The sequence below is a fragment of the Ctenopharyngodon idella genome, chromosome 9 (genome assembly GCF_019924925.1).
Source record: "Ctenopharyngodon idella isolate HZGC_01 chromosome 9, HZGC01, whole genome shotgun sequence".
Lineage (NCBI taxonomy): Eukaryota > Metazoa > Chordata > Actinopteri > Cypriniformes > Xenocyprididae > Ctenopharyngodon > Ctenopharyngodon idella.
The window spans coordinates 22,044,833-22,072,569 of NC_067228.1; the positions used below are offsets into that span (position 1 = coordinate 22,044,833).

At 36.8% G+C, this 27,737-nt stretch overlaps 2 protein-coding genes across 2 annotated transcripts in view; one reads left to right on the plus strand and one right to left on the minus strand.

Moving 5' to 3' along the window:
• The window catches only part of asic4a (acid-sensing (proton-gated) ion channel family member 4a), a 108,438-nt gene extending 93,124 nt beyond the window's left edge, over positions 1-15,314 (plus strand). Inside the window, exons 4-10 of the mRNA XM_051904636.1 lie at positions 2,124-2,277; positions 3,217-3,270; positions 5,182-5,335; positions 5,452-5,543; positions 6,213-6,292; positions 6,527-6,646; positions 9,937-15,314. Of these exons, the coding sequence (XP_051760596.1) occupies positions 2,124-2,277; positions 3,217-3,270; positions 5,182-5,335; positions 5,452-5,543; positions 6,213-6,292; positions 6,527-6,646; positions 9,937-10,053 (771 nt within the window). The 3' untranslated portion in view covers positions 10,054-15,314. The remainder of the gene's footprint in view (positions 1-2,123; positions 2,278-3,216; positions 3,271-5,181; positions 5,336-5,451; positions 5,544-6,212; positions 6,293-6,526; positions 6,647-9,936) is intronic.
• Positions 15,315-16,035: 721 nt separating this feature from the next.
• chpfa (chondroitin polymerizing factor a) lies at positions 16,036-27,737 on the minus strand. The gene is made up of 4 exons (XM_051904624.1): positions 27,232-27,737; positions 23,910-24,474; positions 19,171-19,353; positions 16,036-18,913 (listed from the first exon to the last, which is right to left on the minus strand). The coding sequence occupies exons 1-4, from the start codon at positions 27,519-27,521 to the stop codon at positions 17,651-17,653; spliced, it is 2,301 nt and encodes a 766-aa protein (XP_051760584.1). The 5' UTR covers positions 27,522-27,737; the 3' UTR covers positions 16,036-17,650.

Here is a 27,737-nt window from a genome sequence, read left to right on the forward strand (position 1 = left end):
TAGTTTCTAGAACTAAAATTGTTCCTAGTTCCTGCGGTGCAAACACGGCAAAATCCGGGTACTTCAGCCAATAGTTCTAGTACCTATGAAAAGGTTCCTCCGGTGCGAAAGCCCCTTAACTCTACTGACATCAGGTATTTTAAGCAGGAGCATAGAGCATATTGAACTGCCAATAATAATAAACTATAGTCCTGACAGATGAGTAATTTTACTTAAAATTGAAGTAGTGACCGACTTTTTTCCCCATATTGTAATGTACATCTGTGTAGTGCTGGGTGGCATACCGGTTCATATGGTATACCGGTTTCAATTTCGAGACCGATATGTATACATATCGATATGTACGCCATACTGGTGCGTAGCTGAAACAGTTTCTATTCCATGGCCATGAAGCGCTATGTAGAGTGTATAAAGAGCAGACTAATATTAAAAGCATACCCTTCTTACACTAATGGAAACAACTTTATAACACAACAATAAATAACTCACAAAATTAACTCTCTTTAATACTGCAAATACCATGTAGAGACATATGATTTCCGCGATGCAGAAAACACGGATGAAATCAGAGAATCCAGTCACAAATACAACTTACTGTATAAAGCGGAACGTCACAGAATTTGGCCATTTTTGGATGAATAAATCAAAAGTAGGGGTGTACAATGAATCAGATATCGATACGAACTAGTGTCTGTGAATATTAAAGCTAAAAAAGACTATTATTGAAATCTGAAGTCTGTATTATTGAGGCCGCATTTTCGTCTACTACGACACATACTGAAGCACGCGTGACGCTCGCGATGATTTCAGTGTCTGCTGTCTCACTCACTATACATGAACTTCATCTGCAGAGCTGCTCTTAGAGTCACTTTATGAACATTTCACCGTTTAATTTGATAAAACTATCGACATTTGTCATATCATATACACAGAAAGTCAAACGTCTTCACGACTCTGTCAAAATAAAAGTTCGGTATAACTTGAAATAACAGAAATATGCTATTGTACAATCGAGTGTACTTCGATTAATAGAGATAATAATAATAATAATAATAATAACACTGTTTATTAAGACACAAACTCAAAGGTCTTCATTGAAATTACCGAAATTGCACAGTAAAAATGTAGCCTACTTATTAATATTAATTTAAAATAAATAATAATTTTAATATGATTACATTTTAACCTAAATTGTTAGCTTTATGAACTGATTTGATTACATTTTTAATAAATTTTTATTTGTCCTTACAATATTCATGTAATATATTCAATGTACTTCTGACAGTAAAATATGCCAAAATAAAGGTCCAGTAAAAAAAGGGGGGAAAAAAAACAAACAAACAAACAAAACGTGACATATCGTGGAAACGCCAGAATCTTAAAAAAAACGTGATACAGATATTTGGTCAAACCGCCCAGCACTACATACGTGTGAGAAAGATTATCGAAAAAGAAAAAAAAAATTTAGTGTGGGGACTTGTTTCTATCCATCGGTTGTTGATTGAAGGCAGATCTGAATGCAAGCTTGCAGTCGATTGTAAGAAAATGGTGGGACTTAAGGATTGGAGAAGTCCGGAATACGTCAGAAGAGAGAGAAGTCTGCTTCACTGGAAGATAAAGTTATGACATTTTGATTAAAAATTACGAGGATGCATGTATCTTTCACAATGACATCAATACCATGCATTTTGAAATTGATAGGGTGAAGTGCGTTCAAAAGTACTTTTGTATTACAAACGCAAACTTTTGTAGTCCAGTATATTTTGGAATGTGGGGCAATGTATTCTGTCTTAAAACTCAGATCTGTCTAAAAGCACCCTGTCAGACTGGAACATGATCAATATTATGAGTGCTGAATGCAATATTTCTGTTTCAAAGGCAGGCCACTCATTAAGCTTGCCTTCTGAACATCGAGCCACATAAATAAAACCTTACACTTTTCTCAATCGCTTCAGGTTTTTACGCTCTCTAAAATTGTGGCTCAGCTTAAGAACGCTGCTTATTTGCATACTTAATTTGCATTTACTCATTCTCTCTCTGTTTCTGTCTCTCTCTCTCTCTGTCTGCCTCCCTCTCTCTTTATCTTCCTTGTTCTCCTCATTGCTCTCCCTCTCTGTGTGTAGTTGACCTATCTGCCCCAGCCATGGGGGAACTGCCGCTCCACCAGTGAGCAGATGATCCCAGGTTACGATACCTACAGTATCAGCGCCTGCCGTCTGCGCTGCGAGACTCTTGAGGTTCTGCGTGAGTGCAACTGCAGGATGGTGCACATGCCGGGTAACGCTACACCGCTGCATTCATTTCCCACTCAACCTAATCAGCGTGCTAATGTATTCTGCTAATTGCTAAAATACTAAATGAATAAACTCTTCTCATCTAATTTGCTCCAGGCAGTGGAGCCGAAAGCTTAATGCAAGTCTCTAAATTAACTTACTGTCTAGTCACACAATACAAGGAGCTCGGGTAGTTCATTCGGGCGATTGGGGGGAAAATCTAGTCGATCGCAATCTGACAGCGACGATGAAACCAGACCTGCTGATTTGTTACGTTCCACTCGAATCATTTGACAAACTGCAAAAAAGCAAACACATTTATTTTCTCTTTTGAAAACCGACGACGTATGGATGGAAGGACTTTCTCTGTCCCCAGAAACCTCTTTTCTAATTAACTCCACCACACCTGAGTTGCTATCAGTGTGGCTTTTCAGAGAGCGTGTGACTGTTGGAGGCCGGGCTCTAATGGAAGCTCTGCTTCTCTGCTTTTCTCCTTTAATGTTTCCAAATCAATCTCCCATAATGCAAATTGAAAAGAGAGACCAAAAGCATTAACTCAAAGGCCATTTTCTCTTAGGTGCCATACATATTTCCTCAGACCGCTTGTGCTTTTGATGGATTCGGGGGGCGAGTTGGACCTCCTGCGGTATTGTGTGTCGATGAGGATTGGGTTTTAAAGACTTTATAAATGTGCCTTTGGGGAGGATCAGTTCATTTTGGGTGCAATTAGGCCTAGACTGATGGTCATGAGGGAGGCGTGGTGAAAGCAAACCCATCTCCCTCAGTCACACGCTGCCTTCCATCATTTTAGGATGAATAACAAAGCAGAGCCGCACTGTCTGTTTCTCTGCCGCTCGCACTTTTTCTTCCTTGGCTGGCGGTGAAATAACAGCAATCATTTTGCTCGTGATTGATCAGAGTCATTATGTATTTTGTTTCTCAGGAGATGCCGATATCTGTACTCCCAGCAATATCAAATGTGTGGACAAAGCACTTGGTAAGCAAGCATTTTTCATTTTTGCTAACGCCCTGGAGTGTAATATCTCTGGAGGTTGTGGGCACAAATAATTAAATCCCAGATAAACAGATGATTCCGTGTGTGGTCTGGGGTGGGAGAGACAGGATTATTCAGTCAGTCCAAGAAGGAGAATGTTCTCCAGTGCTTTGACATCCTTTACAGGGCAGCATTAAACTGGAGATCCCTGTAGTGCATTACCCTCTCATACCCTCACGGTGTTATCACTCGCTGTAGGTGTCTTGTTCCACTGATTTTATGACACTCTAAATGGAGCGGCTCATGAAAAGTTGATGATGAGAGATGTATCGGTACAATTATGATAGTCCTTATCTAATAAGCCAGAAATTTAATTATCTCCACAGTCAAAAGGAAACCCGACCCTATTTAATGGGTAGTTGAACTAAATGCAGATATATCTTGAAAGAATGGATTGCATTCACTGGATTGACCTATTCAAATATTATACTGAAATCTCTACTTTGAAAAGTTACTTTAATAATTATTTATTTTCTCACTCTAATACGCAAACATGTCTATGTGTCACACACATAACAACACAACACAGCCTAATAACGCATAAAAAACATCTTTAATCAAACACACTTGCCACTTTCTTATATAAAGCATTATCATTTTATAGTATATATAGTATTTTATAGTGTATCTTTTAATTTCTTTTTGAAAGAAATTAATACTTTTATTCAGCAAGGATGAATTAAATTGATCAAACGTGACAGTAAAGACATTTATAATGTTACAGAATTTTTATATTTCAAATAAATGCTGCTCTTTTGAACTTTCTATTCATCAAAGAATATTGAAAAAAAATGTATCACGGTTTTCAAAACATTAAGCAGCACAACATTGATATTAATGTTTGATTTCTGAAGGATCATGTGACATTGAAGACTGGAGTAATGATGCTGAAAATTCAGCCATCACATAAATTACATTTTAAAACATTAAATTAGAAAACAGTTGTGTATATACTATGTATGAAATATGATGCTAGTTACATGTATGTGTGTGTGTGTGTGTATATATATTTTAATTTTAAATATACATTTATTTAAAATACATTTATTTCATACTAAGTATACTTCAAATCCATTATTTATTGACAAATCACTTAAGACTAACTGATATAAAATTATAATTAAACTTTATTTGGGGTATTTCGTTATTGAACAATGCACATTTCTTATTATGCCTAAAAAGTGTTTTTATATCACTATTACTAAGGATTGTATGACCTTTGTATAATATCAGGCTTTAAATGCAAGTTATTTAAAGTGTACCTAAAGTATACTTGCAATAGTTCCACTTTAGCACAGTCAAATGTGTGTGGCTCGAGTCTTTCAAAAGGGTAGCTTGACTGAACTACTTTAAATTATGAAAGGCTTGGCAAATTGCAAAGTAGCTTCCTTAACACCTGCATATAATAATATAAATCAAATAGACGATGTTGTGGTGTGTCTACTAAATTTTGTTGTAAATGGAAGGCACTAATGCTAAATACGTGGTGCATTCAGTGTACACAAAATTTATAAGCATGACATTCGTGATACTTCCTCTCAAGGAGGTCGAGTGTGTGTGCTTCTCTTCTGGATGCCCTTCAGAAACCAAATTAAATCTGAACAACATGCTGAGTGTGTTTCAAGCATCTTATGGATGATTATTTAGCACTGGTGTTATCTCTCCACATTAGCTTGATGAATGAAGAATGGGTGTGCAGGTGTGGGCTAGAGCACCTGCTCTCTCTCTCTCTCTCTCTCTCTCTCTCTCTCTCTCTCTCTCTCTCTCTCTCTCTCACTTACACACACACACACACACACACACACACACACACCTGTCTCCTGCTCTAAATTGACATGTGTGTCCTCTTTGCAGCACTGCTACAGAAAAGTTCAGGTGACACATGCTCCTGTGAAACTCCCTGTAACCTGACCCGTTATGGTAAAGAGCTGTCCATGGTTAAAATCCCCAGCAAGGGCTCAGCTCGCTACCTATCTAGAAAATACGACAAGTCAGAAGACTACATCAGGTGTGGCAACCTTTCCACCTTAAACAGATAAAGGCTGTACTGTTCTGATTCTGAATATATAATAAATATATACTGTATGATTTACAAATAACTATTTTATTGTCCTTTTGTTTTAGAGACAACTTTCTTGTTTTGGACATTTTCTTTGAAGCTCTAAATTATGAAACAATAGAACAGAAAAAAGCATATGACGTTGCAGGATTATTAGGTGGGTCTCTTATGCTTCATTTCACCACATCATTTTATAAACTTTGTTTATTAATTTTCAGTGCATCTGAACTGGAGCATTTCTGAGCTTAAAGGCAAAATGAAATTAAAATTGACTGTTTACTTTCCTGGTCTTATTGTGAGCAATTCCTTGGTTCACATTGTTCCAAAGAAGAAAATGTTTGTCTTTGTATAATTTTATATAATTTAACCAAATTATAATAACTTCTGCATTCTCATAAATTACTTTTCTTTTTTGTTTAAATCACTTAAGCCAAACAGACTATTAGATCACTCAACATTTTTGTTTCAGTCTATTTATATATAAAACTATATATATATATAAAATTTTTAATAACTTTGTGCTTTTTCTTTCGTATTTTTTTAGTTTTAGTAATTTTATCACATTAACATTAACTTATTTTATTTCAGTTAACTGCCAAGGCTACATTTCTAATTTTCATTTTCATTTCAATGTAAGTGTTTCATCAAATATTTACATTTTATTTTATTTCAGCTTTATTTTAATGAGCAAAAACATTTTTAATAGTTTCACTTAACAATAACAATACTGTTTCAGTCAGAAATATAGCATATAAAAAAGTTAAATGGTCTGAAAATGGAAATTCACATAAAAAAAAAAAATCTTATTTGTCTTTTTTGCTTTCAGGGGACATTGGCGGGCAGATGGGTCTTTTTATAGGAGCCAGCGTTCTTACCATCTTGGAGATTCTGGATTATGTATATGAGGTAAGCATACATTGTTTTGGCCCTCTGCCTATTCCACAATCATTCATTTTTAACTAATAGCTCTTCTCTTGCATTGGTTTTCTCCATTGTGAGCAGTATTTCCCATAAGAGCAGATAAGACTGGACCTCTGAGTTGAGCAGCAGAAATGCTGATGTTGCAAAACTGTTTATAGCCCTCATTTGTCCTACTTTCCCTGCTGCCCTCTTCACCCTCACTCCTCCTCGCTTTCCTAGGTGATCAAACACAGGTTGGAGCGTTTGCTCAGGCCACAGAGAGATGACAAAAAGCAAACCCAGCAGCAGCAACAGGCCAGCACAGTCGCCACAGTAAACCTGGAGGAAATGAAAGCTAAGGTAAGCCACATGCTAATCTCTGGAGCGCTAGTGTTAGGATGCAGCACAGATCAACTCTCTGAATAGGAACAAAGCCCGGAGGGAAATACGACATCAGCAGCAGGATATTGAGCCATGATTGGGATGCCAGGCTGTCTGCTTAGACCAGGATTGAATCAAATCTCCCTTGTTCTTATTGCAATCCGATCTTCTGTTCATGGAAGAAGAACACAGATGTTGGCAGAGCACATTATATTCATGAGAAATGGAGTATGCTCAAAACTAATTCGATTCAGCACGGCCAGAGGGTCGTGACCTAAGATTGTTCAATCATTATAAAACTGACAGTTCCAGCCTTAAAATCTGAATAACTTTGAAACCGATGTGAAATAGCTGATATGTAGGTTATGCTTACCTGTGTCCTTCAATTCTATATTAATGTTTCAAGTGTCAAGGTTGCCAACTTTGGTTTCCTGCTGGAGTGAGATTTTGATGACATGGGCACGCCCCTTTTTAAGGTTTTAACCTCTTTTTTTATTGTCTTTTTTTCCTATCACATGTTTCAGTAATCATCATGAATTAGGTATCATTTCAAAGCTTAAAAAGTCAAAATTCAAAATGTTTTGAAGTCGGACATTGTGTTATCATGGAAATGGTATTTAAATCCTTTTAGTGGGCTCCTCACCCTAGTGGGCAGTGACATGTTTCATATTACAAAATATATTTTAAATATTAAAAATTTGTTCTAATCTTGACACATATTGTCAAAAAGAGACTCAAGGTTCCATATTCAACTAATAGACAATGAAATTATCAGCTGCCAGAGTGTCCAGCCGCAGTTGGAGCCTGGCAGGTGTTAATTTCGCGCCCTTATTGTTTGGGGACACAAACACGCGACTCATCTGCTAGGATTTCTCCTAGCTCTGTAGTGATCACCTTGCGGAGTACGGGAAGAAATTTTCAGTCTCTGTGTTAGACCTAACAAGTCCAGTGCTGGTCGGAAAATCCTATGAGCAGATTTAGCCATTTATTTTGCTTGTCTTCTTATTTGGTGTGAGATTTAGTTGGGCAGCATGAGAGTGTGAGACAGAGCCTGAAAACGTGAGAGGTGGCAACCCTGCAAGTATTAACTTGCTTTGTAGTATTAAAGATGCTGTTAAGAGTTTTTTTGGGGGGGGAATGCCACATAAAATGTTCTTGCTATCTGTCAGAGACCACTGAAATAGAGCTCTGAGAAATCACACCTTTCTGAGACCACCCTAGACTCCGTCAACAGCAATCAGAAATAGTCTCTTTTGCACATTTGGGATGAGTGACACAGGTGTTGTTAAACTTTTTGATGCCAAGGACCACTAAATATGATTATCACCTTGACACCCTTCCTAAAATATAGAGACATGTTTTTATTTTTTATTTTTATTTTTTTATGTATTATATATTTTATATATTTATTTTAATGTATACAGTTGCGTTTATACTGTGTGAAAAATAGTACGATTTTTTTATGAAGACAACATGATGTTTCCTAAACATAATTGAGTTTTACAGTATATTATCACTGTATAAAATAAAAAAAAGGGTGAAAATATTATCATAATAGAGTTAAAATAGTTGTGATTAATTTTATGAAATCTCATAAATGTTAAATATAAATATATATACACTACTGTTCAAAGGTTTGGGGTCAGTATGATATTTTTAATATAAATTAATGCTTTTATTTGTTAAGAATACATTAAATAGATAAAAAGTGACAGTAAAGACATTTATAATGCTACAAAAGATTTCAAATAAATGCTGTTCTTTTAAACTTTAGAATACTGAAAAAAATGTATCACAGTTTCCACAAAAATATTCAGCAGCACAAAAACTTCAGTTTTTCACATAATAATAATAATAAATGTTTCTTGAGCAGCAAATCAGCATATTAGAATTATTTATGAAGGATCATGTGACACTGAAGACTGGAGTAATGATGCTGAAAATTCAGCTTTACTATCACAGGAATAAATTAAATTTTAAAAGTGACATATTATGCCCATTTTTACAAGATTTAATATAACTCTCAGATGTCCCCAGAATGTGTCTTGTTAAGTTTCAGCTCAAAATACCCCATGGATTTTTTTATTATACCATGTTTTAAAGGGATAGTTCACCCAAAAATGAAAATTCTGTCATCATTTACTCACCCTCAAGTTGTTCCAAACCTGTAAAAATGTCTTTGTTCTGTTGAACACAAAGGAAGATATTTTGAAGAAAGTTTGTAACCAGGCCGCTTTGGGGCACCATTGACTTCCATAGTAGGAAAAAAAAAATACTATGAAGTCAATGGTGCCCCAGAACTGTTCAGTTTCCCTCATTCTTTAAAACATCTTCCTTTGTGTTCAACATAACAAAAACATGTATACAAGTTTGGAACAACCTGAGGGTGAGTAAATGATGAAGAATTTTCATTTTTGGGTGAACTATCCCTTTAACTGCCTATTTATGAGTGGGAGAAAAAATGCACTGATTTGTTGTGTATATCTTTAAATGCAAATGAGCTCATGCTCCCCGCCCTCAAGCTTGCAATTCCAATACACTGAGGTATAAACAATACTGGTACACCATTGTCGCTTGCAAAAAAAATAAATAAATGGCGGTGCCGTGAGTGGAAACAGGCGGTAATATTATAATAAGATCCCCTTCCTATGTCACAAGGGGAGCGAAATTTTTGCTGTATTTTTTTGATCAAATAAATGTAGCCTTGGTGAGCATTAGAGACCTCTTTCATTAACATTTTTAAAAGTAGAACGTAGTGTATATACTTTTTTTCTGAAAGTTTCCATGGGCCTCCTTTACTCCCGGAGATTCCCGGACCCCTGTTTAAAAACCCCTGTGATGGCATGACTTTGGTGACAAGATTTTGGAAAGAAAGTTGAATAGATAGAGGCTGCCTATTTCAGTCTAATAGGAAGCAGTTGAAATTACTTACAGAACTTTTAATTCATAACAGCCTATAGATGAATATGTGTCACTACATGTCAGATGCTGTCTTTAATCACTGTACTTTTGCCACCATTTTATATATGCAATAAGCCACTTAAGACCATGTATAACAGTGAATTTATTATTGTCAAAGGGGTTTAACTATGATAAACCACTGTAACTCTCAGCCTCGAGTGGCTTTTTCTTTTTATCACACCACAGATTAAACAATGATTCACAGGGTTAGTCATTCAAGGCGTTTTATTCACAATGGAATAGTGTGTAAGAAGTAGGAGTTAAAGTATCTTCGCAGAATCCCATCTGACATTCTCTGTTCCTGACAGGATTCTGACGAGAAGAGCCGGAGCCACTCAGAGGGAGCTTATGCTAACACCATCCTCCCAAATCACCATCATCACCACCGTACCCACCACCGAGTGTTCGAAGACTTTGCCTGCTAGGAAGCCGCCTGGCAAGTCTAGCGCTGTTGACGTCTGCAGAATGCCCTCAGTGCTGAAGGTGGGCTCAATGAAAGACCCTCAGATCTCAGCGCTAATCTCTCTCGCTGTCACCAGTTAAAGCTACAGCCAAAGTCGAACTCTAAACCCTCGCTTCTAACCGAACACAGGCACGGATCGGACATTACGGTCCAGCAGGAGACTCTGAAATCCTGTCCTTTCCCCCCCCCCATCTCGCAGGAAATGACATCAGTGGAAACTCTGCGATTTCTACACCGAATACCTTGGTATTGGGCCTCTACTATATCAAGGCATAGACTGCATGACATCTAGAGCCACTTTATACTTCAGATCATGTTTAAAGCATTACATTCTTACTTTATATTTTGTCAGCTGTTAGTTTTATTCGGTGAGTTCTTATCTTGTGAAATATTATAATTCAGATTAATCTACAAATGTAAATGATGTATTTGAATCATGGCTATCAACCCTTAGGATCCAGAGGTTAAGAGAAATATCTTAACTCTGGTATTTCACTGAAATCATGGGGACGGTGTAGAATAGTTTAAGTGTTTCAGAAAAGTAATTTGTATCCATCTCTATTGGATATGTCTGGTAAATGTTTCCTTTATCTCAAATGGTTTAACTTAAAGTATATTGAATAATCCACAAATTTTGTAATGTTATTTATAGAGATGTAACGTGTGAGTGGTAATGGGTGTCATTAGCAGTAACAACATAATCTTCTTGTGAGGTTACTTCCCATTGGAGAGCCAAATGATGCGTACAGTAAGCCCACCAGCCCACCAGAGCCATTGCGGTAACCATATGGAAAAGGTTTGTTTCATCCATCCATCAGCTGATGGATCCACTCTCCCAGACCTCCAAAAGTGTTTAATAAAACAGACCTTATGTTCCTAGTTTCACTTTTGAATGAGACAGAGTGCAGCGGTTCCACAGAGAATGATAAACCAGGTTTGCTCAGCATACTCGCAAACTATGAGTAATCTGATGCACCGCAGCGTATGGCTAGATGTTTAAAAGTCGGTCGATGAGTTTTTCTCAGGGTTCTTAGCTGTGAAATGTCTAGCAGTCTCTTTGACAAAAGGCCAGATGTGCAAAGCATTTCAATCAGAAACCACCGGCTGTTCTGGGTGTAAAATTCAGCAGGCACTGACAATTCATAGACTAAAAACGTTTCCATTTTCACTACAGTCCTAATATCACAAATGCCGATATTGAATTGGTGTTTACAGATATGGTTAATATTACTGTAAGTCAACTGTGTAGCACCCCATTTTTTTCTTTCTTTCTTTTTTTTTTTTTTTTTTTTTTGACATGTATTACTTTGTGATCACACATTTCAGGTGCAGTTCTTCTCTGATTAATGCCTGATTATTATTGGGTTCATTTCTAATTTATTATGATGTGTGTAAGACATGGTTTAAAGGTTGTGCTATTAAAATGAGCAGAACTTATATAATAAATACATATAAAAATATATAATTTCTTTTTTTTTAACTTTTTTTTTTTTATTTCCCCACATTCAGAAATAGGGCACAACAGAATTGTCTTATATCTGTGACAGAGCTGTATATCCTGTATAGATTAGTTGCTCTGTTGGGTAGATCCTATCAACAAGAGAGATTTTGCATCATTTTCATATTTTCTGGGATGCATCTCGTATTTGGATGTCATATCCAAAACATGCAGCACATAGTCCATCCATATGAAAGTAATCATGGTTAATATTGGCTTTTAATATTCATAAAACTGTATCACAGTGGCATTTTTAAAGGTTCCCAGTCAGAGTCTTGATGGCACACTGAGCCGGTTATGCATAATAATACAATTTACTGCCATAAATAACTGTGCTGTCAGCAGTGAGACCAGAAGAGCTGACATACTAGTGCATGTCCAAGAATTGCACTGGAACAAATCACTCAGATTTGATTTGGCATTATCTGTCAACCTCATGCACTTGTACAGTTGTAAATTTCTGCATTTGTGGCCTATCTTACCTGTGCAGAAGGAATTGCCCCAAATGTTGAAATGCAATTGCGTGTGCACGATTCACTGGTCTTTTTAAAAAGGGGACTATCTTTTATAGTCCTTGCTATTAGGGTGGAAACTGTTTTCTATGGAGCAGTTGACAGTGTTTTTGTGCAATCCAGCAGGAAGATCTGATGCTTGCACACCAATTAGACATTTCTCCAAACTGAGCTCAATGTTGTTAAGCAATTGACACAGCTATCTTTTCCTAAATGTTTTGTACTGATTCATGATTTCATACAAATTACATCATTTTCTTGAAACGCTACTGGTGAAAGAGATGATGGGCAAGAAATTGGAGAAGATGTAGGAAGAGGAAAGGGAAATGAGAGAGCAAAATTGGAGGCACAGCAGGAACAACCGGAGCAACTTGCGGTTTGGGACAATGTCCAATTCCACCATGTAGCGTTGGTGTGTGAGTGGATTAAAAATCACCCACATTTTGTTATAGTGTTTCTTCCAGCAAATTCTCCATTTCTAAATTCAGTTGTGGAGTAGTTTGTCTGGGGACGAAAAGTGTTCAACCACAACTTCTATGCCAAACTGGATTTAAATGTATTTACAACTTCATTTTCTTGGATCCATAACTTGAGAAAACAAGATAGATCCCAGAATGCATTACCTGCATTTATTTTCTTTGAATAACAATTCAGGGTCACACTTTAGTGTTTAACTTATGTACTTGTGTTCAACAATGTACTTGTGTTCATGTCGTGTTGCAAAACACTTTTGCTGCTATATAGAATGGTAAGGTTAGGGACAGGTTTGGTGGTATGGGTAGGTTTAAAGGTGGGTTAATGGAACACTCCACTTTTTTTGAAAATAGGCTCATTTTCCAACTCCCCTAGAGTTAAACAGTTGAGTTTTACCGTTTTCGAATCCATTCAGTCGATCTCCGGGTCTGGCGGTACCACTTTTAGCATAGCTTAGCATAGTTCATTGAATCTGATTAGACCGTTAGCATCTCGCTCAAAAATGACCAAAGACTTTTGATATTTTTCCTATAATATCATTGCGACTGCTAAGCTATGCTAAAAGTGGTACCGCCAGACCCGGAGATCGGCTGAATGGATTCGAAAACGGTAAAACTCAACTGTTTAACTCTAGGGGAGTTGGAAAATGAGCCTATTTTCAAAAAAAAGTGGAGTGTTCCTTTAAGGTGTAAGGGAAGAGTCAACAGTGTAATTATAGATGTAATTACAGATATTAAATACAGCTGTAATTACATGTAGGGATTTTTTTTTTTTTTTTTTTTTTAAATATAAGTACAATGTAAAAAAAAAAAAATATATATATATATATATATATACAAGTGCATTGTATCAAATTATTTATTTAAATGTTATTACATAGTAGTTAAAGACACCTAATATATAGTGGGACCAATTCAGTAAATTCCATAAATTCAACTTCCTGTGGAGTGTAGCCAATTCAGTTCAAATTCACATTCATGAACTGAAAGGTAGCAATCTGATTCTTCAGTACTGAATTTAGCATAAACCTGGAGTTTGGGTAGCTGTGTTAAGGGATAGTTCACCCAAAAATGAAAATTCTGTCATCATTTACTCACCCTCAAGTTGTTCCAAACCTGTATAAAATTTACTACCATAGTAGGAGAAATAAATACTATGGTAGTCAATTGGGGGTGAGATCTGTTTGGTTACTGCCATTCTTGATGACAAAATTTTGGGGTGTATTATCCCTTTAGTTCTATATTAATAGTTATTGAGCTTAGTTTGGAGAAATATGTAAAATCTGTCCAGAGAACTGTAATATTCCTTTATCTCAGGGGTGTCCAATCCTGTTCCTAGCTGGAGGGTCACTGTCCTGCAGAGTTTAGCTCCAACCCCAATTAAATACACCTGAACCAGCTGGTTTTAGACATTCTACTTCCAGGCAAGTGTGTTGAGGCAAGATGGATGACAGTGGCCCTCTAGGACCGAGTTTGGACACCCCTGCTTTATCTGCTATTAATTCATCTTCACATGTCATTTCCATCCTGGACTGATTGGGGCAGCGTTGAGCTCTGTGTGTATTTTTAAAACTGTGCTACGCTGCTTTAACTTTGACATGCTGTTCCTTTCCTCCCGCTTTTGCCAGCCAGAGCACCATTTAGCTCCGAGAGGGGGCCATAAAACGAGGCACTGAAGCAGCATATAGCGCAAACAGACTGTTGAGATTTCCACACGATTAAAGGCATCAAGACTAATCAGGCTAATTACCCATTACACTCCAGAACCTAATGGACTGTATACCAGACGACAGAGAACGCATAATACAGTTTGTACAAAGGTCTGCTGTTATGACCGTGGTTTCTGTTAGAACACATTTTATAAATGTAACGATGGTACGTACTGCAGTCCAATAATAAAATCTTGATAAATTAATTGCTTTGCTTTTATTCACTGAGATATAAGCAAGTCACACCATGTGCTTTTTGATGGCTTATGATTCCACTGGGGATGCTGGACAACCTTAAGTGAATGTTCTGGGTTGAACCCTCTTGACAGTATCCATAGCAAGCATAGCAGATTACCATAGAAAATAATTTTGACTTGTCCTTCATTTTACAATAAAAAATTTAAAAAATTTACTTTTGCAATGCATAACCAGAAGGCTAATGGGATGCTTTAGACAACTTTACAACTGAAATAACACACATTTCTGTTATTTACCAACAGATCTCATGAGAACTATTTTACAAGGTGGCGATTTTGCATAATTTTTAGAGAAGAATTAAGCATGAGGTTCCACCCCTAAACCTAACCGTCAATTGGATGCAAGCAGATCGTACAAATGAGATCATACAAATTTATAAAATTAGTCACCAATCTGCCAAAACTTAAAATATTATGAATTGCCATGAGAGTGTGTTGGCTATTTAACAAAAAAAAGAAAGAAAAAAGCATTTTAATAAAAATACAAGCTGCATATTTCTGTCCAGAATGTTTTCCTCACATTTCCATTGTAAGAAGAACATTAATATAACCACAATTTTTGTTTTTACAAACTAAAGATAATTTTCTGTGGTAAACAACAGCATGACAAAGATGCAGTCAATAGACCCTGAAGAAAAAGTATAAAGAAACAAATGTTAAATTTAAAAGATTCAGCATAATATAAAATTTCATGACATCTTGATCTAAAGTTCCCACAATATCATCTAGATATCAACCACAAAGTTCAAAATTAAGCATTTTTAAGCACTTGTTAAAGGAATAGTTCACCCAAAAATGAAAATTCTGTCACCATTTGCTCATTTCATTCCAAACCTATGTGACTTTATGTGGAATTAAAAGATATTTTGAATAACGTTGGCATGCGGTAACCAAACAGTTTTGGTGATCATTTACTTCCATTGTATGAACAATGAAAAAGAAAAAGAGTTGTAGTTTTTTATTGCTAATTCGTTTTAGTCTAATTTTGTGTGTGTGTTTATATATATATATAGAGAGAGAGAGAGAGCAATGTTTGAAATGACAAAGAAATGTGTAATTGTTGGATGTAAATAGATTAATGTAATTGAACTATATACGAGTGAACTGCTGGGAAAAAGATAAGATGGAGTGAAAGCCCATGTAAAATGAGTCCTATATAATTAGATACTGCTGACTTCAGCTGCCTTTTGCTTATGGGTTCAATGTGTGCCCAAAGGCAGTGTGTGGTTAAGGGCTCTAAAAGAGAGGACATATAAATAGATATGAAAATTTACAGCATCTCCTTAAGCCTGATGTTTAATCTGGAACCTATTGGGTGTTGATTTGTAACCTTTCATTTATGCTACAGCAATGGTCACAGAAAAATATATGCATTAAATGTCTTATCAGTTGCTTTGGTAAAGAGAATCTGACCTGAAAATAAATATAAAATGCAATATAAACAGTATTAAGAAGAGGCTTGATGAAAGCATAGGAGGAAAAAAAGACAAGCGCGTACTGAGCCCTAAAATAAAGTCTTTATTAAACATTTTGTACAATAATATTAAAACAAAATACAATAGATTTATAGAGAATATTTATAGTGAAATAAAAAAATCAACAAAGGTGAGGTTAAGAAACAGTCTTGTGAAAGTATACATATCTGAGAGCAGCTGTAATCCCACGCTCCTTTGCTGACCCCTAAAGGCCAGTAGCGTCTTCAATCTGCGCTCAGTCTGTGATGAGTCCATTCATGTTGTGCATGTGTCATTTAAAAACGTACAAAACACCACTTTGTAAAACCTTTCACAGCTCGTCGAACGCACAAACATTTGACATCCAGCATCATGATATTGTGTTAACATAAGTCACTTTTGTAAGATGTCGTCAGTGTACTGCATTAAGTTTATGATTGCTTAAATAAAAAACTTCGACACAACACTAAGTAAATACAGTAACACGTACCAAGAAATAGTTCTGAAGAACAAAAAAGAAGACCCACAAAAAATTATCTTATATAACCCAATGTTCCCACGAAAACACATTGTGTTTTAGAATGGTCTGTAATAGAGGCTCTCTGTAGTGCATCTTCAAAAATGTATTAACAGATGTATATTTCATCTGGAGTGTTTCCATCAGCAGGCTCTAAGAAGACCATCTTAATAGTATTGCACTAGTATTGCACTCCTCTCTGGTAGACAGCACAGGAACTAACTATAACCGTGTAATGTACCCTATAATCTTTTCTTGAACAAAATGAAATGCTTTGACAGGCGTATTGTGCAGTATTACCGTTATACAAGGCAGATTTGCAATGAAATTATTAGTGCAAAACTATAAAAAGTTTACTTGTTTAATCTGACAAATCTCTTTGAGGTGGTTTCAATATTACAAATATTGATATGCATTTAAATGCAAGTATTTGTAATAATGTCTGTGCTCTGCTGTTCAGAATTCAAGCATAAATTATACATGGAACCATGCTGGTTGAAAAGTTTTGGTCAAAGTAGTGTTTGAAACTTTCTTGACATTTGTTTCTTTGGCACTAATGGTCAGTAAGACAATGATTTTACTTTAAAATCAGCCTAAGATTTAACAAGTTAGCGCTACAGGGTTAATAAATTCAGTACCGAGTGTGAATTGACATTTAAAAACATTTCAACAATAATAAACCGACTGCTAGAACACAGAATCTGGATACGGTTCCTTCATACTACAAAAACCCTGTTACGTTAAATAAATATTAAAACTCTTTTAAACAAATCTGCTTAAGGAAAAGTGTCTGCGGACAAAAGTATAGTAAAAGGACAGCATATTTTTGAAGGCACAGCGATTTAGATGTGTTACGATAGTGATCATTTCAACAGCTAACAGCTGCTTGGTTTAGGAGCCAACATAAACCAATCTGCTCAAATGAGAAAGATAGCAAAATCATAAATCCCCTGGTGTCACAAAAATCTGCTATTTTTAAGTAGGCTTAAATTGTTTTTAGTCATTTTTTTGGTACCGACACCATTTGTGATGTGTTCAGCGCTGTGACTCCACAGGCTGCCTACTAGTAAAGCATCAGCCTAATGGACGAAAACAGTTTATCACCCCTTAGTCATTTCTCAATCTTCAAGGTTTGGTTTTTAAGTACTGTTGCCCTGTTCCTGTTCAAACAGCAGCATGGCGAGCTGAGAGCGTGATCCAAGGCTGTCGAGGGTGCTCTGCACACACCTCTGGTAGATATCTTCACTAAGACGAGGATTACATGGCTGGTAGCTGTATTTCTGATGCAGGGCCGGCTCCACTGCTCGGAAAACATGGAGGCCAGAGTATTTGACAAACATGTCATAAATATCCAGGTTCTCCAGGATCTCCTCGTTCTCCTGGACATCCGAAGACATGCGCGTTCGGGTAGCCATGTAGTCCGAGTTGTAGAAACATGCTTCGGTGAAGGAACTGCGATCGAAGTGGCCAGCCTCTTTGACCAAATCCAATGTATTGGGAAGAGGCTGGTTATGATAAGCAATGTCAGGATTGTAGTATTGGAAATGGATGGGAAAGAACACCTGCCAGTTGTTGATGGAGTTCATCCGACAGCGATTGAGGAACTCCGAGTTGATGCTGGTTTTCACGGTGGCGATGAAGAACAACGTGTCAACCGGGTGCTTCTTGGAGATGATGTCCATAAATTTGATTTGAGAGGGACTTTCGCTTTTCACACTGATCCAGGGGATTTTGACCGTAGGATAGCGGTGCTCATAAGCATTGATTTGCGCTTTGACACTGGCGAAGATGTCATTCTGGTTGACTTGTTGGGCTTCAATTGGATCGTAGATAAAGAGAAATGTCAAGATGGCATTCTCGCTGGTTTCGAACGCATTTGTGGCGTATACTTCCAAAAACTGTTGAACATGCTCTCGGTCTTGAAGAGTGACGGGTAAGATGATGTGGACTCTAGTTGCTTCTGTAACATAAGGCATGGGGATGATCTCAATACGACTGAGAGGCCTCACCAGGTGAACCCTCTTGGTGATGGAGCGACTATGTCCTTTCTGGTTAACCACCTCCAGCTGTAGGTCCAGGGTGTACTCCATCCCTCTGGTGGGGTCAAAGCGCCTGTATCCGTTAATAAGCTGCTGCTTCTTCAGGTGCAGAACCGGCTTGTACTTCTTGTTCAGCTCACCCATAGCCGTCTCAATGACGTCAGCTACGTCCAGCTTATCGATTCCACGAAGCTCACACTTTGGAGAGCCATCAATGCAAGAGTATACCTGATCTTCGGTAAAGTAATCCCACCGCAGGACCTCGAAACGTGTTTTGGGCTCAAAGGGTGGATTGATTCCTACTGGCCACAAGGCACTACGGTTGCCCTCAAAAGCCACCACGCTCACATTTTTTATTTCCGCCTGTTAAAAAAGTAGAGAAGAAGGTGTAGGATATACCATTAAGCATTTTAAGATATGTAAGTAGCAGATTATTACCTCCATTTGAAAATTCGTAATGCTGCACTTTACCAGAGCACTTTGAAAATGAAGAAAGGAAAGTGCTAGCAATTTTACACACCCTTACAAAAAGCACATAATGAATCATAGTGCTCAAAAGGTCAAGAGAAAACACCATTTCTTCGCAGTTACTAGTCAGCACAGGTTTAGCATAAGGGTACCTGCAGTTTTTCGATCTCCTCGTATGTCTTCTGCAGCTCGATCTCAGTGAAGTGTTTGTGAAGTCTGTACATCTGCTCAGGATCAGACACCGGATGGACAGTCAGTGCATTATTAAACTGCACATTATCTTCCTTACTAGGGTCAGAATTTTTTCCCATTTCATAATAATAATACTTCTGCCCCTGAAGAAAAAACAAAAACAAAAAACACACAAATAAAAATAAAGTATTGTTAGTGAGAGGTTTTTATTTCAAATGTCAATTAGTGTGCATTAGTGTGTTTAATTGCGCATGCTCATTGCTACCATTTTTACATTTAGATTACCTTTTGCCATAATCTAACACATCTAACACTTATCTGTATCAATATTGGTGTATTCCATTGGAAATCATTGTTCAGAGGAGGTACTTGATTTCTTCTGAACGCTTGCTCCAGGTCTCAACAAATGATTTTTAAGCAAAGTAAATGCTTCCAATTTTGGCCCTGCAAGAGCTCTGCTATATAAAAGGATGTAGGAGGCGTTACAATGATGTGCTGAAAGACAGAAAGTGCTTTGATGGTAAAGGCAGAGGTGGATTTATAACTGGATGAAATGCCGAAATGGAGACAGTACATCATGTTTAGTGTGTCTGATTCACTGGTTCTTTCTCCCCAGTAGCTCCACACTGACATCCAGACATCTAATGCTCCTCTGATGGATTAATAGAGGTCTCAGTACCTGTTTCAAGAACAGATTAACCGGAGGACCCCAGACCCCTCCAAACAAAAGTGTGACATATGGTTCGGTCTCTAAAGGTGAGATTCAATTTTGAGCTGTGATTCTGTCTGGGCCAAAGGTGCCAAAGCGCAATGGTAAAAAAGAAGACAAACATGAAAGTTTTATTTTTAAATTATTAGCTTAAATTCTTATGCTTACTTGTGATTAATTAACAAAGAAAAAAGTTGCCAGTATTGGTAGTGTATTTTAGAAGAAAATGAGTCCAATACAAATTTTAGCAGGTGTTTATACAAGCTAAATGAAAGACCAGAGAAAGACCACTGTAGCATGAAAGAGAAGGCAAAATAAGAGGTTTTCAGAACTACTTGAACCACAAAAAAGAGAAAGTGTGAGGCCTGCATTAAAGACATTTAGTCCTTTTCTGTGCAACTGACAAACTGTTTTATATATGGCTCTAGAATGTATAGAGATCACACAGACAAGGAATTGAATACACTAGACAATTTCCTGTACAAAATGTCATTTTGATATTTTTGTGGGGAATTTGAGTTAAAAAAAAAAAAGAAAAAAAAGAGAGATTTCAATAAAGAAATGTTATTAAAAGGCTGAAATTACACACACAAAATTTTATGATACTTTAAAATACTATTATCTGCCTGTGTTTTTTATTATTGAGAAGTGGTTAAGGGGTGGAATTTGGTATCCTTTGCACAGAATATCTTGCATAGAATATATAATTTAAGGTATTTGTAGTACAAAAATGGTAGGGAAACTATATTAACAACCCACAATGAATAGTTGAATAGTTTTTTCTGTATTAAAAAAAAAATAGAAATCATAAATACTGCCAGAGATCTGTTGTAGTAGGTTATTCCCACAAAGCACATGCATAATCTTTATCATGCTTCACATTTCCTGTAGTCCTTTATAACTTAAGTAAAAGAAACAAAAACAAAGTATAAGGCAATGCTAAACAATGTCTAGGTGTACACTGGCCTGTGGGGTGCAGACACTAAGAACCTGAGCCGATTAGACTGCATAAAGAGAAAAGTGAATCTAATCTGATCAAACTATTAAAAGAACATGAGGAAACACTAAGCCACAATTTGCACCATTCTAAATGAAATCACAGCCACATAAACAACCTAAACCTAAAAACAAGTAAAATGTATAAATATGTACAAGTGAATGTCTGCACTTATAAGACAAGACAGGCATTATGGCAACCCCACCAGTACCACCCGAATTATAAAACATTATTACAAGCTTACCGTTGTGAATCGGGCTAAGGTAAGGAGATAGTTTTGAACACTGGCTGGTTATGTACTTGCTCTAAAATTGATTTTGGATCATTTTTAACCAAAAAAAAGTTACGGAAAGAAGCTTTAAGTAACAAAGCACAAAGTTGTTCACGCTGCGCATCAACAGAAAACATCACAGACTAAAAGATTTTAGATTAAAGAAACCATACCATAAAATCGAGAAAATTAATATTGACAATCCAGAGCTAGCATCTATCCAGCTTACATGTTTAACTGTTGTAGCTTATCCACGTTGCGTGCACGAAATAGAGGCTCCAACCTCTGTCTACGGGAGTCAGAAGAGACAGACTGCAAAATCTAAAAGGTATTTCAGGTGAGAAAAGTCATGATGCCACATTACAATTGCAAAAAAACATTACAAAAGAGTACTGTTTTGTACTGTTTCTATACTTGAAGATGTGGGAAGAGCAACTAGAACGCGTCTTGAATTTAATTCCAGCAGTTACTGGCAGTGAGTGTAAAGACCTGAATGGGGTGAAACTTCAGATGTTGCGCTGACTGACAGACTAAAGCAGTAGACTGGAGACCTTCCCTTTAATTGCTGAGAACAGCAGCCTATTTCAAAGGAGACATCTGAATCTTGTCTTTGGTTGTTGCATACGTATGCTGGTGAGTTGAAAGGCAGTGAGATTTAGTTTCATCAAGAATAAGGCTCCGTTGGGTCCCTCGCAGTAAGACTGAGACACACTGCTAGTATAAAGCTGTCTGTCATCAAACACTGCAGGTTTACCATAGGGAGTCTGACTCTCTTCAATCAAGGCCACAGAGATGGAAATTACAGACACTGATAGCTCATTCAAATAATATGGTGTTGAAAATATGTCAAGTTTTTTTTTTTTTTTACACAAAAGCATTTCCATTAACACCAAAGTCTAATATCTCCACAGACATTTATCTAACAAACATAATTATGATTATGTGTGGAAATAAAACAATGATAATACTTGTAAAACTTGTAAAATTCCCTAGACACCACTATTAATTTGCACTTAATTTTATGATTAGCCTATGGTGCTCAAAGAAATATGTCATTAAGTGTTTAAATACACTTAAAAGGTTTGATATAAGCTACGCTAAAAAACTGTCTTTTTAAAATGTCACGTAAATGCTTTAGTCTGAGTGAAATTGTATTAGACAGCTTTTTGTGAAGTCTGACTAATAGAGCTGGATAATGTGATTGTAGCTCAGCCTCATCCAGCATGTAAACACGTTAATCAGACTACATTTGGCCTCAGGGTTGTGCGCTTGCTCTGAAAAACAGAGGTGACGTGCAGGTGTATTTAATCCTTTAAATATATTTGATTACACATTATGTTGTGTATTTTTGGACAGAAAGAGGAAAACTGAAGCTTGACTGCTATTGATTGTAAAGAGAGAAAATAGTGGAACGAACAGGTACAGGATCAGAAATGATTCACTTGAACTTGCATTGCCCAAATGAGCTAAACATGTTGCCGCTTGTTAACCGTCAGTTGACGACTCTTAAAGGGATAGTTCACCCAAAAATGTAAATTCTGTCATCATTTACTCACCCTCAAGTTGTTCCAAACCTGTATGAATTTCTTTCTTCTGCTGAACACAAAAGAAGATATTTTGAAGAATGTCGGTAACCAAACAGCTGATGGGCCCCACTGACTTCCATAGTATTTTTTTTTTCCATACTATGGAAGTCAATGGAAGTCAACTATCCCTTAACACAGCCATGCGTGTCGTTTTACATGTCATTTACACAGTGTCATCGTTAAGTCACAGGTCTGAAACTACTCCACCGTTCAAAGTTTGAGGTCAGTAAGATTAAAATCAGCATATTAGAATGGTTTCTGAAGGATCATGTGACACCGAAGACTGGAGTAATGATGCTGAAAATTCAGCTTTGCCATTAGAGGAATAAATAACATTTTAAAATATATTAAAACAGTAAAATCTTACTGACCCCAAACTTTTGAACGGTAGTGCAGTTCATAATACAATATTTTTGTACCGATACAGACTTTATTGATTATAAAAACAGATTTTCCTAAGACACAGAGCTGCACGTTTTTGAAACTGTCTTTAGATCACTGCAGTTTTAAAGAGAAAATACAATGGTGTTGACTTATGAATTTGCATATGGTTTGTCTTAAAGCATATTAAAAACACCACATAAACAACATTAAAAACTTGATTTTCACCACAGGGGGACTTTAAATGAATGATTCAATGAGAAATAAATTTTTTAAGAGTCACTTGTTGCCACCTACTGGTGTAACAATATAATTGATACAATCTTTATTTGAAGCGCCAAGTTACTTTCAAAAGATGATTTACTCTATTTTGATCGCTACCGTTAGACATCAGTGTATATATCTGAACTATAAACTTTTATCCCAGTACTTCTGTGATAATTTCAATGATTTTTACAAAGCAGTAATGATACTGTGTGGTTGGAAAGACTGTTTGTGAAGCTATTTAATACCTACACATGACAACTGCTCTCTCTGGGTCAGCGCCAATGCAGATTTGAATGTCTGCTGTGATTGTACTTGTCAAGACAAAGGCAAAGGTTTAATAGCCAAATTGTTGTCATTTAGGAATAAGATTGCATTGGTGTTTGAATCGAGATCACGATCTCTTAATGATTAATCATGCAGCTCTAAGACATAGTGGAACTATTTACACTTTATCTGTAAACTTCCACTGAAAGCAGGACATATCTCACCTCAAATTCTTCCACGCAGTTCGTATCAGCATAGTCAATGATGCATCGTCCAAGCCACTCGTCATGTCTGGCACTGAGGATGTCGTTCCTGCAGTTCTCCAGGAAGGGCTGGAGTCTTAACAGAAGACTGCGGGACAGCAGGTATCCGAACCCCCCATAGCAATACCGCCCCTGCATCTCACCTCCAATGAACTCTTCTGGGCTGCCCATGTACAGCACCCGGTTCATACTCAAGTGCTCTACCAGAGCCTTGATACGATCCGCCTGCGTGTACGTGTCGTCCTGGGCGAGGTAGAACCAGTCGTACTCTGTGATGTAATGTTCTAGGATGTACTTAATGGTCTGGAACATGTTCCAGATGAGGCGTTCATCACCGTGGGTGACCACCATCATCCCGTGGGGTATCTTGTGGCTTCGTGTGCCGGTGAAGAACACAACATTGTCCAGATGATGGCTGATGGTGCGGTTGACGGCCACACCCAGAGTGTTGATGGTGTTTTTGGAGGTGAGTATTCCCACGAAAAGACGCTCTCGAATTCCCAACTCTGTGCTGATGTATTTCGCCCTGTGGAAACAGACAGATCATTACAATTTATAACTCATGATTGTTCAACTCAGGACTGTAACTTTGTCATGGCAATGATTAATTACGCCAACCATGGAAGCCTGTTTCCACATTAGAGTTAAAAAAAAATAAATAAACTAGTAATTTCAGAGATAGGAAAATTGGCCACATTGTAAGATTTAAACTTTCAGTTGCATGTTATAAAGGTACGAGATATCTAATCAAACCAAAATTTATTCAGACACCTTGAACATTTCATTCATTATTACAGTTTATTCACTAAAGTTTAAAAAATGGTAATAAAATATGACAAGATCTCAGAGTTAAACTGTGTCAGAAAAATTTAATCTTAATTATGTCAGATAACACTTCAGCGAAACATGGTCAGGTCAAAGTGTCTGAATAATTTTTGGTTCCAAATTTTTATCAATTTTATTGGTGGTCCACTGTATGAAGAATTTTTGGGTATAATATGTCACAGTTTACTTTATTTTGCTATCCTCACCTACATAAATGAACTATAGTGTCCTGCACCCACTAGTACAAATATATCAAAAAAATCAAAAATGTCTGAATAATTTTTGGTTTGACTGTTTATATAATCACAATTATAAAAGTTGCATTGAAAACATTGTAGCTATTGTTAATTAAAAATAAAATTTGAAAGTAAAACTATTAAAAATATATACACTTTAGGTAAATTAAATAAGGCAGAAATTTAATCAAACGTAAATAACAGATTAAATAAAATTAAATAAAAATGAGAAATGTTGCGTTTGCAACTAACGGAAAAAAGTTTAAGCACTAAAATTGAGCACTAAAGTTAAATATGTGATATATAAAGACAATTGTGAGATACAGAATGCATTTGCAATTATAAAAAAAAATATGTCGCAACAAAGAGAAATAACAACTATTATAACATTATATTATAAGTAATGTAAGTAAAATATAAATTTGATTCAGAGTGGTTTGGCAGAGTTGAAACACAAGTTGCATGGTGATGCTCCAGAGCGATGTCTTCAAAAATCTAGTGAGAAGTCTAATAATATATGCATCTCTACCACAGTGAAGCAAGGAGGAAGATGTCATTGTGTGGGGAGCCTTTTATAGCCTTCCAGGTTCTACGTCAGAACGCCGGCTCAGTATTGGCCGACGCATGCGTGTGATGCTGACGCAAGAGCCGGCCATTAATGAGCCAGCGTTCTGACGTAGAACCTGGAAGCGCTGAACGTAGAAGAATGACACAGAAGAGAATATATTGTTGAATAAAGTCATTATTTTTGTTTTCTTTTTGCGCACAAAAAGTATTCTCGTCGCTTCATAAGATTAAGGTTGAACCACTGTAGTCACATGGACTAATTTAACGATGTCTTTAGTACTTTTCTGGACCTTGAAAGTGGTGGTTAAATTGCTGTCTATGGAGAAGTCAGAGAGCTCTTGGATTTCATCAAAAATATCTTAATCTGTGTTCTGAAGATGAACAAAGGTCTTACGGGTGTGGAACAACATGAGGGTGAGTAATTAATGACAGAATTTTCATTTTTGGGTGAACTAACCCTTTAACAGTACTGACTGTAACCTTCCTAATTTACCTCTGAATATTGTAAGCAATGACTGAAATTGAGAAATGAGCACCATGGGAGCCACCCGTAAGGATTACAGAGTTCCCAATGGGACGTATCAAAAGTAGGAGAGTGGTATAGTTACAGTATAAGCCTGCCACAGCCCCGTTTAATCTCATTCCCATGAAGAAAAAAAAAAACAAATATTGAAATACCTCTCAGTGTTTGAAATGCCACTGAGTCACTGGCAATCTTGTTGCAAAATCCTTTAAATAGCAAAAGCAAATATTTTGACTTATCTGTAATTGTCAAAGCATAAACCACCAGCATTGACATGTAGAGTTCAAGTCACATTACTAAATGTTGAAACCGAACTCAAAGCTTTCTCAGTTAGTATCTTATTTTTTTAAGAGTTTCTCAGTTATCAAGAGTAGTATTTTGTGTTTAGTCTTCATTATGAGATGAAAATAAACTAAGGTTTATGTTTGCACTGGCTGAAAAAAATATATTAATCTTTAACTTACTACTTATCTTGTCTCATCTTATCACTTATCTTGTCAAAATGTCATTGGCTGTCATGTTAGTAGCTATGTAAAGAATTAAAAGGTTATGTTGCAAAATGCAATTTTAATCTCAACGTTCTTTCATTTTGAGGAAATCAATAACATATTCACGACTGATTTACAAGAATAACCTTGAACTTCATGAAAACAGCCTTCAGTTCCAGCATAAGTAAACAACAATGTTTATGTTTTTTGTGTGGTTCTTCTACAGTTTTTAGACAGTCATTAGGGAAATATTCTCTCACAGACAGAGAACACAGAGAAGCTTGTATACATAACGTCCTATTCACAGCTGCCCTTCATAATAATAATTACTGTACATTTACGTTGACCTCAACCCCACTCCATCCCTTAAGTGGGCTATTTTAGATTTTATTTAAGACATAACTTTTCTGCCCCAACAGTTGTCTTTGGGAACATTTAAAGAATTTTTGTCTCTACTAGTATACACGTATACATAACGGTGTTTTAAAATTAAACAAGGCAGGCCTCCATCAGGTATGCCTGTTCAAAAACACACACAGATATTTGGCCTAGATATTTATTCCTTATGTTTTAACCTGAAATGTTATTTTTGGCGTGAACCACAACATAAAAGATAGATGAAGCAGGCAGAATGGTTTGTCTACCTGAAAAGTTTCTTGGGCTGAGTCTGTTTCACTGGTTTATATGGGATTATTCTCGGCTGGAAATCCTTCTCCTCCTCACCATCATTCCCAGGGGAAATAGAGTTGGGTCTCCGGGCTCCTTTCAGACTTCCATCCTGGGATAAAACGATTCCTTCATCTCCTATGGCATTAATATCACAGCTTTCCTCGACCCAGCTCACACTCAGCAAACTCAGAGTAAATCCCAGAGAGATCCCGATAATAACCGGGCCGATCGGCCTTAACAGACTGATCAACATAGAAAACCTCATTGTACTCCGACTTCTGGTGCGGTACACACCTCCTTTAAGCGCGACCTTCTGAACAGAGAAGGGCACATTAAGAAAGCGGTTCGAATACTAACGGAAACGCATTGGACGTATTCCTTTCCTGTAACTGTATCATCTTCCTCTAAATTATTGAGACATTCGTACGTGTCAGTGGCTCTGTCGCTCCTCCCTAAGGAAATCGAGCACCCCGCCCACAAG